This window comes from Acomys russatus, chromosome 19, assembly GCF_903995435.1.
Source record: "Acomys russatus chromosome 19, mAcoRus1.1, whole genome shotgun sequence".
NCBI lineage: Eukaryota > Metazoa > Chordata > Mammalia > Rodentia > Muridae > Acomys > Acomys russatus.
The window spans coordinates 9,145,679-9,163,549 of NC_067155.1; the positions used below are offsets into that span (position 1 = coordinate 9,145,679).

Consider the following 17,871-nt stretch of genomic DNA (forward strand, 5'->3'; position numbering starts at 1 on the left):
AATTTGCTCAACCATGTTCATAGCAGCCTTATTCATAATAGCCAGAACATGGAAACAGCCTAAGTGTCCCTCAGTAGAAGAGTGGATAAAGAAACTGTGGTACATATACACTATGGAATACTACTCAGCTATTAAAAACAAAGAATTCCCGAAATTTGTGGATAAATGGATTGAGCTAGAAATGATCATAATGAGTGAGTTAACCCAGAAGCAGAAAGAATCAAATGGTATATACTCACTTATATCTGCATACTAGCCCAAGGGGCATGTCCCACGAAAGCCTTCACTTACCAGGAAACTGGGACAGAGGGGAAGGCATCCTATTGGGACTCTAAATGAGAGACGCATGGGAGAACAGCAAAATAAAAGGATCCAGAGGGTCCTAGAAATCTACAAGTAGAACAATATGATAGGCAGATTTGGGCCCAGGGGTCCCGCTCAAACTAAGGCACCAGCCAAGGACAATACAGGAGGTAAACTTTAAACCCCTACCCAGATCTAGCCAATGGTCAGAATATTCTCCACAGTTGAGCGGATAGTGTGATATGACTTTCTCACGTACTCTGGTGCCTCACATTTGACCATGTCCCCTGGAGGGGGAGACCTGGTGGCACTCAGAGGAAGGACAGCAAGTAGCCAAGAAGAGACTTGATACCCTATGAGAATATATAGGGGGACGTAATCCCCCTCAGGAACAGTCATAGGGGAGGGGAATAATGGGAAAATGGGGGGGGGGGAGGAATGGGAGGATACAAGGGATGGGATAAACATTGAGATGTAACAAGAATAAATTAATAAAAAAAAAAAAAGAAATTTAGTTTTTAGTTTTAAAATCCTTCCTTTGTCTGTTTTAAAATATAAAATATATTTGTATTAAATATGATAATAATACCTTTCAAACTTTATATTAACCAGTGTCAAAGGAAATGTGTGTGGGGTGCTGTTTCCACTGACAGAAAGCATTACGGGTAGTTTACTAATAGGGGCATGGACTCATGGTTTGAGAAACAATGAACTTCACTTCATAATAATATCACGGGACATTCATATTAGCAAAGAATAGTTATCATGATTTCACAAGTCTGGTGACGGGCACATGATTAAGTGATGAGAATAATTCATAAGGCTCAACACACTACCCTTCCGCCCTTACAGAATCAACAGGAAACTAAAATAGTACAGATTTTTACTTCTTATCTGTCTCTGTGTCACTTAGAACTGCCTGTTTACGTAGTATTCTCAAGGAAAACCATTGGTTAGCGATTCTCAAGCCATTACTCAGTGGTTAAAAGTACATATACAGGGGGCTGGAGAGATGGCTCAGAGGTTAAGAGCACTGACTGCTCTTCCAAAGGTCATGAGTTCAATTCCCAGCAACCACATGGTGGCTCACAACCATCTAAAATGAGATCTGGTGTCCTCATCTGGCTTGCAGACAGGATATTGTATACATAATAAATAAAGAAATCTTAAAAAAAAAGTACATATACATCTTGCAAAGGCACTGAGTTCCCAGTACCTACATTAGGCAAAACTGTCTATAAACTCAGGTGATCTGATATCGCTCTGATCTCCTCTTGTACATGCACACACAGATGATAATTTAAATAAAAAGAAAATTATTCTCTAAAAATGTGTGGGTTTAACTCTACATTTCCTATCTTGTGGACCTTGCAGACAAGCTTGATTATTAGAAGTTTTCTACTCTAAACTTCTAGCCTGCATGGAAGGCTAGCCATCTGTGTCTGGGTGCACTAGAACAGCAAGACTTAATTTGGCTCAGGCTGGCATTGAAGCTGAACAATTAAATTCTATTCTTTACTGATACATAATGAAACCTAGGTTCTAGAGTTCAGTGTGGTGAGACTGGCATTTGCTAGGCAGAAAAATTATTTATTTCTTTTTAAACAAGTAGGCCCCTGGTAATAGTTATCTTCCTCAGCCTCCAAAAGTAACAAGTTTTTGGTGTAATTTTGTGTAGGTAGGTCTATGTCTAAAACTTGCAGAAACTTTGGCTTTAGCATGTCATTTGACTGATACATTATCATCCTCTTTTTATGATATCTATTTATATAATTACACATATATAATATAAACTACATACAGCAAAAGGAACCAGGAAGCAATTTTTATTAATGTTACATTCATAATGTTTTGGCTATTTGTACTTGGCAACCTTGAAGAAAACATTTTCCTACCTTGATGAATCTAAAATTCTGAGTATAAACAAATATTCTTTTTTTTCTTTTTTTATTAATTTATTCTTGTTACATCTCAATGTTTATCCCATCCCTTGTATCCTCCCATTCCCCCCCCCCCTCCATTTTCCCATTATTCCTCTTCCCTATGACTGTTCCTGAGGGGGATTACGTCCCCCTGTATATTCTCATAGGGTATCAAGTCTCTTCTTGGCTACTTGCTGTCCTTCCTCTGAGTGCCACCAGGTCTCCCCCTCCAGGGGACATGGTCAAATGTGAGGCACCAGAGTACGTGAGAAAGTCATATCACACTATCCGCTCAACTGTGGAGAATATTCTGTCCATTGGCTAGATCTGGGAAGGGGTTTAAAGTTTACCTCCTGTATTGTCCTTGGCTGGTGCCTTAGTTTGAGCGGGACCCCTGGGCCCAAATCTGCCTATCATAATGTTCTACTTGTAGATTTCTAGGACCCTCTGGATCCTTTTATTTTGCTATTCTCCCATGCGTCTCTCATTTAGAGTCCCAATAGGATGCCTTCCCCTCTGTCCCAGTTTCCTGGTAAGTGAAGGCTTTCGTGGGACATGCCCCTTGGGCTAGTATGCAGATATAGGTGAGTATATACCATTTGATTCTTTCTGCTTCTGGGTTAACTCACTCATTATGATCATTTCTAGCTCAATCCATTTATCCACAAATTTCAGGAATTCCTTGTTTTTAATAGCTGAGTAGTATTCCATAGTGTATATGTACCACAGTTTCTTTATCCACTCTTCTAGTGAGGGACACTTAGGCTGTTTCCATGTTCTGGCTATTATGAATAAGGCTGCTATGAACATGGTTGAGCAAATTTTCATGTTGTGTGCTGGAGCATCTTCTGGGTATATTCCAAGGAGTGGAATAGCTGGGTCTTGAGGAAGCCCTATTCCCATTTTTCTGAGATAGCACCAGATAGATTTCCAAAGTGGCTGTACTAGTTTGCATTCCCACCAGCAATGAAGGAGTGTTCCTCTCTCCCCACATCCTCGCCAGCATGTGGTGTCGCTTGAATTTTTGATTTTAGCCATTCTGATGGGTATAAGATGGAATCTCAGAGTTGTTTTGATTTGCATTTCCCTGATGACTAAGGAGGTTGAGCATTTCTTTAAGTGTTTCTCAGCCATTTGATACTCCTCTGTTGAGAATTCTCTGTTTAGTTCCAAGCCCCATTTATAAATTGGGTTATTTGGTTTGGTGGTATTTAATTTCTTGAGTTCTTTATATATTTTGGATATTAGACCTTTGTCAGATATAGGGTTGGTGAAGATTTTTTCCCAGTCTGTAGGCTGTCGCTTTGTTCTCTTGACAGTGTCTCCTGCCTTACAGAAGCTTCTCAGCCTCATGAGGTCCCATTTATTAATGGTTGACATTAAGGCCTGGGCCGTTGGTGTTCTGTTCAGGAAGTTGTCTCCTGTGCCAATATGTTCCAGGCTCTTTCCCACTTTTTTCTCTAAGTGGCTTAGTGTCTCTGGTTTTATGTGCAGGTCTTTAATCCACTTGGATTTGAGTTTTGTGCAAGGTGACAAATATGGGTCCAGTTGCATTTTTTTACTCATAGATCTCCAGTTAGACCAGCACCATTTGTTGAAGATGCTATCCTTTTTCCATTGAATGGATTTGGCTTCTTTGTCAAAAATCAAGTGACCATATGTGTGTGGATTCATCTCTGGGTCTTCGATTCGATTCCACTGATCAACCAGCCTGTTGCTCTGCCAGTACCATGCTGTTTTAATTACTATTGCTTTATAGTACAGTTTGAAATCAGGTATGGAGATTCCTCTGGAGGACCTTTTATTGTACAAGATTGTTTTAGCTATTCTGGGTTTTTTGTTTTTCCATATGAAGTTCAGAATTGAACTTTCAATGTCTTTAAAAAATTGTGTAGGTATTTTGATAGGGATTGCATTGAATCTGTAGATTGCTTTTGGTAGGATGGCCATTTTTACTATGTTAATTCTCCCGATCCATGAGCAAGGAAGATCATGCCATCTTCTCAGGTCATCTTCAATCTCTTTCTTCAGAGTTTTGAAAATTTTTTCATACAAGTCCTTCACTTGCTTAGTTAGGGTAACTCCTAGATATTTTATATTGCTTGTGGCTAATGTGAAGGGTGTGGTTTTCCTAATTTCTTCCTCTGCAAGCTTGTCATTTGTGTATAGGAAGGCTACAGACTTTTTGGAGTTAATTTTGTATCCAGCCAATTTGCTGAAGGTGTTTATCAGCTTTGGGAGTTCTCTGGTGGAATTTTGAGGGTCACTTATGTACACTATCATATCATCTGCAAAGAGGGATAATTTGACTTCCTCCTTTCCCATTTGGATACCTTTGATCTCCTTTTGTTGTCTTATTGCTCTGGCTAGAACTTCGAGTACTATATTGAAGAGATATGGAGAGAGTGGGCAGCCTTGCCTTGTTCCCGATTTTAGAGGAATTTCCTTGATAAACAAATATTCTTGTGATAAAAATAAATAGTAATTGACATGACCATGATTTGATCAATTAACAATGAACTTGAATAATTTACTATCCTAAACAGCTTGCAATAGCATTTTCAAAGTACTGTATTCTACCTGAGTTGTTTGTGTACAATAGGTCATGTTAGAATAGAAATATATATAATGTCATGAAAAATAATCTTAAAGTTGAATTCTATACCAATATATCCAAATTAAACTTATTTTGCATCACTATATAAATTTTGATACCAATGAATTAAAAACAAGCTTGTGAGCAACAATTAAGGCCTTAAGTTGAGGAGTAGATTCAATAATCTGCTTTTTGTCCTATCACTCGTAAGTATTTCTGTATTCCACCTTCTTTCTTTTCAGCCCCTATCTCTAAACCTAAGATAGAAAGATAAAGGAAAAGAGAGACATCCCTGAATCCAACCTCATTTTCTCTCTGAATAAGACCAATAGTAACTTGTAACCACCTCCTGATACAAATAACTATCTATAGCCCAAGAATGCAGCCAAAAACCTACCCAACTCCCCTTAAGTGAAATGGGACATTGCTCTCGTACAGTTTCTTCTAGCTGATTGGGGATGTATAATACATGTGTAGGGGCCCAAATAAAACTGGGGAAATGGTTAAACAAGCTAGGAATAACATTTGCAGTTCAGATTCTAAATGTTGAGAAATTCCAGGCTCAATAGGAGTCATGCATGTGACAGTCTGAAATGGTGGACCAATTGAGACTGGAAGCTTTCTTCAAAGCTGTCTTGGGAAGTAACAGTGTTTCATTCAGAAAGTTTTCTCATGTAACCAATAGCTCAATGTGATTCACTGCATACCCATCAATCCGGTTCAGTGTGTCTGTTCTATATTAATGGCTTTGATCCATCTCGAGTTCCTTGTTGTGCAGAGTGTGGATACGTTTGAATTCTTCTACATGCAGAAATCCAGTTTGACAAACAGAATTGTTAAAGATGCTGTCTTTTTCTTTTTGTATTTTTGCCTACAGGTGTCCATAGCTGTATGGTTTTATGTCTAGTTAGGATTTCTGTTCAATTCAATTGATCAACATGTCCATTTTTGTACCAATACCATCCTGTTATTATTACGATAGCTCTGTAGTACAATTTGAGGTCAGATACAGTGATACCTCCTACAAGTCTTTTATTCCTCATGCCTTTTTTGGGTAACATTTTTTTTTTGTTTTCATATGAGGTTCAAAATTGTCCTTTTAAGAGCTGTGAAGAAATATTTCGGAATTTGGTAGAGGCTGCAATGAATTTGTATATTGATTTAGATACGGTGTTTATTTTCCTATGTTACTGTTTCTGGTTCATGAGCATGGGACTATTTTTCTTTGGATAACTTCTTCATTCAGGTTAAATTATTATAATAGAAATCTTCTATTTGTTTTCTTAGAGATACCTCCAAATATTTTATATTATTTGAGGCTATTGTGAAGAGTGCTGTTTCCATAATTTCTCTCTCAGTCCAGATGTAATTTGTATGTAGGGGGCCTACTGATTTTTTAAAGTTAATTTTGTATCCTAGTACACTGCTGAAAGTTTTTATCAGATGTAGTTGTTTTTCAGTGGAAATTTTGAGGTCACTAATGTATACTATCATAGTATTGGCAAACAAAGACGTGTCAGCATTTTTCCTTTTCAATTCAATCCTATTAATACCCCTTGATATCTTTGAGTTTTCTTATTGCTGTAGGTAAGATGGTAAGTACTATATATTTAATAGGTATGGCAAAAAGGACAGTCATGTATTGTTCTTGATCTCAGTGTAATTACTTTGATTTTATTCCAGTAAATTGATGTTTGCTGTAAAACTATTTTGGGATATGTTCCTTGTATCCCCAATATATCCTCAATATATTATGAAAGTGTGTTGGATTTTGTCCAAAGCTTTTTCTGCATATAAATATATGACCATGCTATTATTTTCCCCCGTTCACTTATGAGGGCTTGCATTTATCAATTTGCATGTGCTGACCTGTCCCTTTACCACATAATGAAGTCTGCGTGATTGTCAGGAGCCATAGGACCTTGCCTGACCTGCCCGAGTGGCTGAGAGGCCCTGCTGGCTGAAAGCCACAGCTGTCTGCATACTTGAAATAATTATTCTGTCTGGCAACCACAAAGATCCAGCCTGACCTTGAGAAAGAGAACATTCGGTGTATCGAGACTTCTGTATAATCGCCCCACTCCACACCTGCTGTCCTTGGGCCTGGCCCAGAAGATTTTGTAATTTTCCACTGCATTCCTTTCCACCCCCCGCCCTCTCAGAAGTTCACTTTAAATTTGGATACCCCCTTACAATAAACGGCCCTCGATAAGCAACGTTTTTCCTGGGCCCGTGCCTCTCTTTCCCCTATTCTTTATTCACAGGTCGCGACCCTCCTCGCCACTCCACGAATAACTGAGCCTGCGGGTCGGGGACGTGATCATCGTGGATGATGGTTTTGTCGTCTCACTGGATTCTGTTTGAAAGTGTTGTATTTTGAAATTTTGTGCCTATGTTCTCCAGAGGAATTGGTCTATATTTCCTTTCATTGTTGTATCTTTTTGTGGTCTGAGTACCAGCGTAACTCTGGCCTTATAAAATAACTTTAGGCAAAGTTCCTTTTGTTTCTATTTTGTAGAATAATTTGAGAAGAAATGGGATTAACTCTTCTTTGAAGGTCTTGTGGAATTCTGTGCTAAAACTGTCAGTTTGTGGATTTGGGGTCTGGGAGAAAGTAATGAATGGAAAGAGGGAAATTAGAAAGGAAATATCTGTGTAATCCACTTGACGTGAGGGCAGGAGGAGGGATTTACATTTCTTCATGGAGGACTATGAAGAAGCAGAGTGTATTGCTTTGAATGCATTAAAAACAATCCCAAGATTCACAAAGTATTTCAGGTTCACATTAAGGAAAATAAATTAAGAAGCTGCATCTTTCAATATTTAATGAAAAGCAAGCCCAGATTTAAATACTCTACTTCTTTCTGTGTGTTTCTTTCATCATTCTTTGACTGTATGTTGTATGAGTCTGAATCTGCGCCTACATGAGATATGACATGGATCTGCCTGCCCCTGTCTTTTTCTATTTGTGTGTGTTCCTCACAAAAGATATTGTTTGGCATTTATTGCAATACATGTGAGCTTCACACACAGAAAGGAATGAGAAATACATTATAGAAAAAATTTTAAAGTGTTCTAAAAGCCAGCCATGGTGGCGTACACCTGAATACCAGCACTTGGGGAGGCAGAGATAGATAGTTCTCTCTCGGGTAGTGGCCAGCCTGGTCTACAAAGTGACAGCAGGACAGCCAAGGCTACACAGAGAACTCTGTCGTAACAAAACAAAAAGGAAAAAAAAAAAAAGAAAAATTAAAAGGAAAAAACTACTCTCAACAAATGTATTCTACAAAGGATTAGGTCATTGACTTCAAATGCCCCCAACTGCCTCACAGAACATACAGTGATGCAACAATCACTGCACATAGGTCTATCATCACATATCCATGCCATTTTAAGCATTTATGGTGGATATCTGTTTCCTAATGTTGCTTTAAAAAATACTTGCTTTTCCCATCAACTATTATATAACATGCATTTACACCTACATTCCTCTTTGCTTATGGACATGGAAGACTACATATTTTAGGATTAAAATTCTGCATTAGTTTACGTTATAAAGGCCGTTTACATGGGAAATTCAAGGCAAGTGTGGTTGGATGGAACATTGTTCCATTAAAGGCAGGGTGAACAAAGAGCCCGGGTATACAGTAGGACAGCAGTCTTAAATCTCGAGTCACCTCAGGGCGCATAAATTCTTGATGAAAGGGTCCAGCAAAACTTTCAGTCTCTTAGAATGTAATAGGTATTTTCATAATAATGCATTGATATAATAAAGTGGACTTGCAACTGCACACTTTGCCCTCTGTCCCTCATCCCTAGAATGTAATCCCTATATGGTTCTCATACCTGTATTCTGAACTTCACACACACACACACACACACACACACACACACACACACACACAGAGAGAGAGAGAGAGAGAGAGAGAGAGAGAGAGAGAGAGAGAGAGAGAGAGAGAGGTCATTTAGTCTGTCCCTGTGTGATGTACAATACTCAGTTAAGAGTTTTTCTTAATTATTAATAGGAACAAGTTTTTTTTAGAGGTGATGTCAACTTTCTTGACACAAAAATCATAGTTCCTTCCTGGGACATGATTCTGTTGTCCTCTTGGGAAATGAACACCAAGAACATCCAATCTTGACCATGGGGCTTACCATAAACTTTGTAGATATATGATGGTTTTATGTCCCATTGACCAATGAACCACTACCCAGCAGCCAGCCTCACAGATGCACTATACCTTCATAAGTGAGTGTTTTGATTCAGGCAACCAGTCTGCAGGGGCTTGGGCAGTCTCTAAAAGTTGGGTGAGAGCAGACTTCTAAACTAATCATCTTCTTTTAGGTAGGGGCTCATGTATGGATTTAGTTCTCATAATGGGAAGAATAAACCCAAATATGGTTTGACAGAGGCTGCAAGTTAGTGACACTATCCTTGATTCTACCTTCTTGGTGTTCATTTCCAACACAGTGACAGTGTGGTTTTCCCAGTATATTGGGGGCCTGATGGATGCATAAGATTGTGACTGTTTCATAGAATTCATCTGGTCTTGTTTTTCCATCAGGAATCTAAGGCCCTGTTTACTGAAGTGGTAAAATCTCTTCCAGAACTTAGTGAGTTACAAAAACAATGTGAGAAGTGCTTGGTGGCCTCTACATATTTACTCCTCAAATTCTGCTTTCCACATGGACTTATTATGTGTGTATATTTTTCATTATTGGAAATGCCTATGTAGATTGCTGTACTGAGAAGTTAACATCTTTCTTAAAGAGCTTCACATTCAGGCTTCTGAAGAGAGGAGAAAGTCATAAACAGATGTTTCAATATCCCACTTAATTTTTTCCCATAATTACATGAATTTGAAAGCTTTTCACATGTTATTAAATTAGATACAGTAGATAATATCAAGAAAATCACAATCAGGCATTTTTACATGTTAGTTTATTTCATTAAGACTTTTCAGTATTGATATAATCATTACTTCCTTTTTGTAGTAGGCCTTCAGAGATTAAACACAGGGAATAAAAGTTTGAGGCATTTCCAAGCTAGTCTGCTCAATCTTTACTGAGAAAAATGTGTTATTAGGGTTCACGTACCCTCTTTCTTCTGTCATATTCCTTTCCCCTAGACCTCTGACAGAAGGGGACCTCCTTCCTCACCACATGACCAACTAAAGCACACTTAAAACACACAGGAAACAGATAACTTCACTTTAGAAAAAAAATTAGTCAAGCACACAACAACACTAACACAAACAACACCAAAATAAAAGCACCTAACACACTGGTCATTAATATCTCTCAAAATCAGAAATAAAAAAAGAGACATAACAGACAGTGAGGAGATCCAAAGACTTATTAGGTCTTACTTCAAAAGCATATGTGCCACAAAATTTGAAAACCTAAATGAAATGGAATTTTTTTGGACAGATTCCAATTATCAAACTTGAAGCAAGATAAGGTAAACCAATTGAATAATCTTTTTTTCTTTTAAAAAAATTTTAATTAATTTATTCTTGTTACATCTCAATGGTTATCCTATCCCTTGTATCCTCCCATTCTTCCCTCCCTCTCATTTTCCCATTATTCCCCTCCCCTATGACTGTTCCGGAGGGGGATTACCTCCCCCTGTATATGCTCATAGGGTATCAAGTCTCTTCTTGGTAACCTGCTATCCTTCCTCTGAGTGCCACCAGGTCTCTCCCTCCAGGGGACATGGTCAAATATGAGGCACTAGAGTTCATGTGAAAGTCATATCCCACTCTCCACTCAACTGTGGAGAATGTTCTGACCATTGGCTAGATCTGGGTAGGGGTTTAAATTTACCGCCTGTATTGTCCTTGGCTGGTGCCTTAGTTTGAGCGGGACCCCTGGGCCCAAATCTGCCTATCATAATGTTCTACTTGTAGGTTTCTAGGACCCTCTGGATCCTTTTATTTTGTTATTCTCCCATGTTTATCTCATCTAGAGTTCCAATAGGATGTCCTCCCCTCTGTCCCAGTTTCCCCTTGGGCTAGTATGCAGATATAAGTGAGTATATACCATTTGAATCTTTCTGCTTCTGGGTTAACTCACTCATTATAATCATTTCTAGCTCAATCCATTTGTCCACAAATTTCGGGAATTCCTTGTTTTTAATAGCTGAGTAGTATTCCATAGTGTATATGTACCACAGTTTCTTTAATCTTATATCTCCTGTGGAAAGAGTAGCAATAATAAAATGTCTCCCATTTAAAAAAAAAAAAAAAAAAAAAAGGTCAGAGCTTTTTTTCTGTGGTTTCTGCTCAGAATTTTACCAGACATTCAAAGAAGATCTAACAACAATGTTATTCAAACTACTCCACAAAATAGAAACGGGTGGAACATTACCAACCTCATTTCTATGAGGCCACAGTCACTTTGATACCTAAAATTCATGAAGACCCAACAAAGAAAGAGAATTTCAGACCAATTTTCTTATGAGCACTGATACAAAACTACTCGCAAACCAAACCCAAGAACACATCAAAGATATCACTTTACTGGCATGCAGGGATGGTTTAAAATAGGAAATCCAGCAATGTAATCCACCATATTAAAAAAACCCGGAAGAATAAAAACACAAGATCATCTCTTCAGATGTCAAAAAACAAAACAAACCAACCAACCAACCAACCAAACAAAAAAAAAAACACTTGAAAAAAAATCTAACATCTGTTCATGGGTAGAATCTTGGAGAGATCAGGGACACCAGGTACTTACCTAAGCATCATAATGACTATATACAGCAAGCCTATTGCCAAAATCAAACTAAATGGAGAAAACTCAAAGAAACTCCACTAATATCAGGGACTAGACATGTTGGCCCACTCTCTCCATATATCTTCAATGTAAGAACTTGAAATTCCAGCGAGAACAATGAGGCAATAAAGTAGATCAATGGGACCCACATAGGAAGTGGGGAAGTTAAAGTAATGGTATTCACACATGCTATTCACAGTGTACATAAGCGGCCCACAAAATTCCACCAGAGAACTCCTACAGTCGATAAACACCTTTAGCAAAGTCACCAGATAGAAGTTTAACTTAAAAAATTAGTAGCTCCTCCTGTACGTAAATGACAAAGGGCTGAGAAAGAAAAGTAGGTAAACTAAAGTTGTATGAAAAAACGTCAAGTCGCTGAAGAAAGAACTTGAAGAAGGATATGAGAGGATGGAAATCTCTCCGGTGCTCATCAATCAGGAGGATCAACAGTAAAAATAGCCATCTTAACAAAAGCAATCTACCAAACAATGCAATCCCTATAAAAACACCACACAACCCTTTACAGACCTTGAAAAACCAATTCTCAACTTTATATGGAAAAGCAAAAAGCCCACAATAGCTAAAACAATCCTGTACAATAAAAGATTTTCAGGAAAAAACTACATCCTTGATCTCAAGCTGTACTATAGAGATACAGTAATAAAAATGGCATGATACTGGCAGAGAAATAGGCTGGCCTAACAATAAAATCAAATCAAAGACCAAGAAATAACCCTACACATCTATAGACACAATTTTTGACAAAGAAACCAAATCCATACAATGAAAAAAAAAAAAAAGGCATCTTCAGCAAATGGTGTTGGTCTAACTAGATTTCCACATGTAGAAAAATGCACATAGACCAATATTTATCACCCTGCACAAAACTCAAGACCAAGTGTATTAAATACCTTAACATTAAATGAGACACCTGAAATCTGTTAGAAAAAAAAAGTTGGGAAGAGCCTTGAAATCATTGGTACAGGGGGAAACTTCCTGAACAGAACACCAATAGCTCAGGCTCTAAGACCAACAATTAATAAATGAGAACTCATGAAATGGAAATGCTTCTGTAAGGCAAATGACACTGTCAACAGAACAAGGCGACAGCCTGCAGATTGGGAAAAGATCTTTACCAACCCTACATCTGTCAAAGGGCTAATATCCAAAATAGGTAATGAACTCAGGAAATTAAACACCACCCAACTGAATAATTCAATTTGAAATGGGGCATAGAGCTAAACAGAGAATTGTCAACAGAGGAATATGGAATGGTCAAGAAACACATAAAGAGATGCCCAAAGGCATTCTTTACCAGGAATTGTAAAACAAAATGACTCTGAGAGTCCATCTTACACCTACTAGAATGGCTAAGATCAAAAATTGAATTGACACGGAGATCCAAGATGGCAGTATTTAAAACACACCTTGTTTAATCAGCAGGACAGCAGTTTCTAATCAGCAACCTAAGTACTGGCCTGAGAACCACAAAACACCAGTATTGGTGACCCACAGGTGGGAAGGTTCCAAATTATGTGGAGCACGGTTGGGTCTGGCCTCTAGCAACCAGGCAAAAGCACAAGTCCCGGGACCCAACAGAAACAAGCGTGCAGCCTCCGAAGGCTAGTGCCACACTTCTGGCAGGCAGGCAGCTCTTGAACTCCCTGGGGCACAGAGCTAGTGGGCACTGCAAAAACACCACCACCTGTGGGTTCTAGCACCAAGCAGACACCACAGTTGGTATCACATATGGATCTGACTTCAGGTCACCCAGAGAAGCCACAGAAAGCTCCTAGGGGGGAGGTCTCAGCAACCAGCTTGCACCCACATGAGGCCCACACGCCTGGCTTGCGGGCAGCTCTTGAACTCCCTGGGGTGCAGAGCAATCTGGGACCTGCAGAAACACCAGCGTCTGTGGCTTCTAGCACCTAGCACACTCCATAGCCGGGAACACTAGTGGATCTGACCTTATATCACCCAGCTAATCCACAGAAAGTTCTGAGCTCCAAGCAGGCACTGGGTACATGCTCCAACCAGAGACATCACAGTGGGAAGAGATCAGCTTAAGAACACAAACAACAATCCCCAGGACCATTTGATACCACCAGAAGCCAGCGGCCCAACCACCACAACAAGCTCTGGAGATACTATTACAGCCAACACACAAGACAAGGATTTCACATCTGAGAGCATGAATGGTCGGTCATATGTGGCTTGGGACCAGGTTGAGGTCTCTGGACAGTGTTACCACCAAAGGTCATGCAGTCATCAGGAGTCTTGGCTGCCAATGAAGCTACGATGATGTCTGTGAGAAGTGCTGAGCATGACCCCTCCCATTGCCCTCATGGAGTGGGTTCACAGGAGAGGGGGGCCATAACCCTAGCTGGCCATCACTTGGCTCTCCACATTTGATGCTTCTTGCAGGAGTGTAGGTGGAGAAGACATCACCTCCATTCGGTGGAGCTATAGCCACTAGAGATAGACCATCCTCCAATTAGTATATGAACACTAGAAATGGATTTGATTCTCGATCTTGGGTGGGTTATTTTTTATTTCCTTATTATTTACTACATTTTTTCCTTTTTGTTTCTTCTTGGATGGGGTGGGAGGACACAGAGCAAGAGGGTGGGCAGGGGAAGACTGTGAGGTGAGCATGCTTGGATTTCATGATGTGAGAAACCTAATGGCCAATTTATTTTGTTTTAAAGGGCACAGCTGCACTTGCACTCACACTGCTCCATTACTGACATTCAGAATAGCAACTCTCTGAAACTCCACTAACAAGGAATTAAATTCCCTCTTCTGGACACTGCACGCATTTCAGGCATGCGGAACACAGACACAAATGCAGGCAAAAGAAGAACACACATAAATTTAAAATAAATAACCCCTTTAATTTAAAGAAGGAGGTGTAAAACAAGGAGAGAATAAAAGCACATGGTTTTAATCCTAGTACTACACATTTAAAAAGGAGGATGGCCTCGAGTTAAGGGGAGTCTGTGTTACATAGTGAGTTCTAAGCCAGGCTAGCCAAAGTGTGAGACCCTCCTATGAAGAAAGAATGTGACTCTGTGGGTTTTCTTGTGTTGTCCTTGACCACTCTGGCTTCGGCAATCTTTCCTTCCCCTCCTCCACAGGATTCCTCAAAATCTGGCTGTGGGTCTCTTCATCTGTTTCCATCAGTTGCTTGGTGAAATCTCTGATGGCAGTTGGGCTAGGCACTGATGTGTGAGTATAGGAGATTACCGTCAGGAACCATTTCATGGGCCTCTTCATTTTCTCTTTGCCAGCTCATGATTACTCCTGTCCTGGGTCTCTGGGATGGCCAGCCTCTGGATTCTGACCATCTAGGCAGTCTCAGGGCAGGGCTCTTTTTCAGGATGTGGGCCTCATGTTGGACCACTCATTGACTGGCTACTGCCACATACTCTATGATGCCATTACTCCAGCACGTCTCGCAGAGAGAAAAGACTGTAGGTTGAAGGTTTTGTGACTGGGTTGATGTTCCTGTCCCACTGCTGGGAGCCTTTCCTAGTTACAGAAGATGGCCAGATACTACTCAGCTATTAAAAACAAGGAATTCCCGGAATTTGTGGATAAATGGATTGAGCTAGAAATGATCATAATGAGTGAGTTAACCCAGAAACAGAAAGACTTAAATGGTATATACTCACTTATATCTGCATACTAGCCCAAGGGGCATGTCCCACGAAAGCCTTCACTTACCAGGAAACTGGGACAGAGGGGAGGGCATCCTATTGGGACTCTAGATGAGAGAAGCATGGGAGAATGGCAAAGTAGAAGGATCCAGAGGGTCCTAGAAACCTACAAGTAGAACAATATGATAGGCAGATTTGGGCCCAGGGGTCCCGCTCAAACTAAGGCACCAGCCAAGGACAATACAGACGGTAAACTTTAAACCCCTAGCCAGATCTAGCCAATGGTCAGAACATTCTCCACAGTTGAGTGGAGTGTGGGGTATGACTTTGTCATGTACTCTGGTGCCTCACATTTGACCATGTCCCCTGGAGGGGGAGACCTGGTGGCACTCAGAGGAAGGATATCAGGTTACCAAGAAGAGACTTGATACTCTATGACCATATACAGGGAGAGGTAATCCCCCTCAGGAACAGTCATAGGGGAGGGGAATAAGGGGAAAAGGGGAGGGAGGGAAGAATGGGAGGACACAAGGGATGGGATAACCATTGAGATGTAACAAGAATAAATTAATAATAAAAAATTAAAAAAAAAAAAGACGGCCAGTTTGGCTTTCATACCACACTCGTTACTCGGAGATTTCAGTAGGGTCACTCCAAGTGATGTTCCAAGAGGTTTGCATTGCACTAGATTCCTACACCATCCCCCAATCCACTCTCTTCCAGTACTTTCTCCTTCCCCCTCTCCATCCCCTGCTTGAACCCTCCTCTTCCCATCTCCATTAGACCCTCGTCCAACCTCAAAATATATTTTATTTCCTATTCTGAGGGGATTATTTTTAGGTGTGCTGTTGTTTGCCTACATGTGTGTATGTGTGAGGATGTCAGGTTATGCGTCCATAGTCTGCAATGCTCTCAGAGTGTCTGTCTTCTAAGTTACTGCTAGAACGGCTTGGAAAGCACTGCTCACAGGGTACAACTGCTTTGCTAGTCCACAGTCTCAAAGGCTTCCCTATAACTCTAAATAATAACATAATGAGACCTATCAGAAAAATACCCAGTCCTTAGGCCCTGCTTGCACTTATCAATGCTGTGAAGAAATGCCATGACCATGGAAATTTATAAAAGAAAGCATTTAACTGAGGGCTTGCTTACATTCTCAGAGAATCAATACATTTCTTTCATAGCAGAGACTTCGCCACCAACCAGGCTGGTATACAGTAACTGGGAGCTTACATCCGTAGGCAAGAGTCAGAGAGAGACCTGGTTAATTTTTGGACTGGAGGTGACAATGTTGATTAAAAATCCCATCCTCGTAGAAGCTCGCCTTAATCATTATGGTCCATATAGCAACAAATCTTAAATACCTCTGTCACGAGCAGTGATCGTTTCAACACTCATATCATATAGAATGAATTGCCTGTGTCACCGGTTAAATTACAAACTATATTGGAAAGAAACATAGTAGAGATTCTACAATTACTGTGTAGGTTCATATTGAATGTGTGTGCACAGAGCAGTACATAGGAGAAGAAGTGGAAAGGAAAAGCAGGCAGCACAGTTTTTTAGAGATCTCTGACTACACAAACACAGTGTGGTCTGATGAGAACAGGTACAGCAAGTTTGAAAACAGAGGTATGTTGTCTGAGAAGCACAAAGGGGCAGAAGGCTGGGAAACATGCAGACATGGCAGCACTGGCATCCACCAGCCACCTAATTGTTACGTCTAGGACAGACACGTATGATGTAAAGACAATAGATGCTACATAGAACAGCACAAAGCTGCTCACTATGGTGAGGATGATATGGGTGGCACTGGTCTCAGCGGATGACCTAGGAGACTGGGATCTGTGGGTGTGTTGTACCCTCTGCTTGTGTTTGAGCAGCCTAAACACCATGGAGCCACTGGCAAACACCATCAGCCCCAAAAACATGGCATCGCTGGATGTCAATAGAACTGCATTGAAAGTGTCGATGAGTCTCCCAGGATTCACAACAGCACAGTATCCAAAATCTTTTCTTCCAGTAATATTCACTCCACTCTGTATGTCAGTTGTATACACAAGAATGAAGACATATATCAAAAGCTGTAGGGACCAGCAGAGGCCCAGGGAAGGACCAATGATCCTGGGGGCTCTGATCTTGAGTTGTTTCCACTTGGAATTATTGGGGCTGATGGTGATGGCCTGGATGACACTAAGCAGTGATGTGGAGCTAAGGGATACTCCTCTGGCAACTCTGTGAAAATATAAGGCAAGTTTACACGAAATATAACCTAGATAGTATGTCTGACGAAAAGCTTCCATTGTGTGAGGCATCCCTTTGCACAGAAGAACAAGGAAGTTAGCCCAAGTCAGGTGTTTTACAATCAGGTCTGTGGGCTTTGCCCTGATCCCAGCAAAGTCAGCGATGACAAAACAACAAAGCAAGGCTGAGTTCCCCAGCATTCCCAGTGCTGTCTGCAACAGGAAGAAGATCCCCACAGCCAGGTCTCTCGAGGCCATTCTGTCACAATCCTGGGTCACTTCACATCATGTCCTGGCAACAATTGTTAAGTAAGTTGGACTCTCTCTGTCATAGCATGTGAATCACTGTACTGACTAGAATCCAT

The 17,871-nt window shown here is 40.3% G+C and overlaps 1 protein-coding gene across 1 annotated transcript; it reads right to left on the reverse strand.

Annotated features, from left to right (window-relative positions):
• Positions 1-16,825: 16,825 nt before the first annotated feature.
• Positions 16,826-17,764, reverse strand: LOC127203056 (vomeronasal type-1 receptor 4-like). The gene has a single exon (XM_051161870.1). The coding sequence runs from the start codon at positions 17,762-17,764 to the stop codon at positions 16,826-16,828; it is 939 nt and encodes a 312-aa protein (XP_051017827.1).
• Between the last annotated feature and the right edge of the window lie 107 nt (positions 17,765-17,871).

Excerpts from the sequence above, each read along its gene's own strand:
- LOC127203056 (XM_051161870.1), bottom strand. The coding sequence starts at position 17,764 with ATGGCCTCGAGAGACCTGGCTGTGGGGATCTTCTTCCTGTTGCAGACA.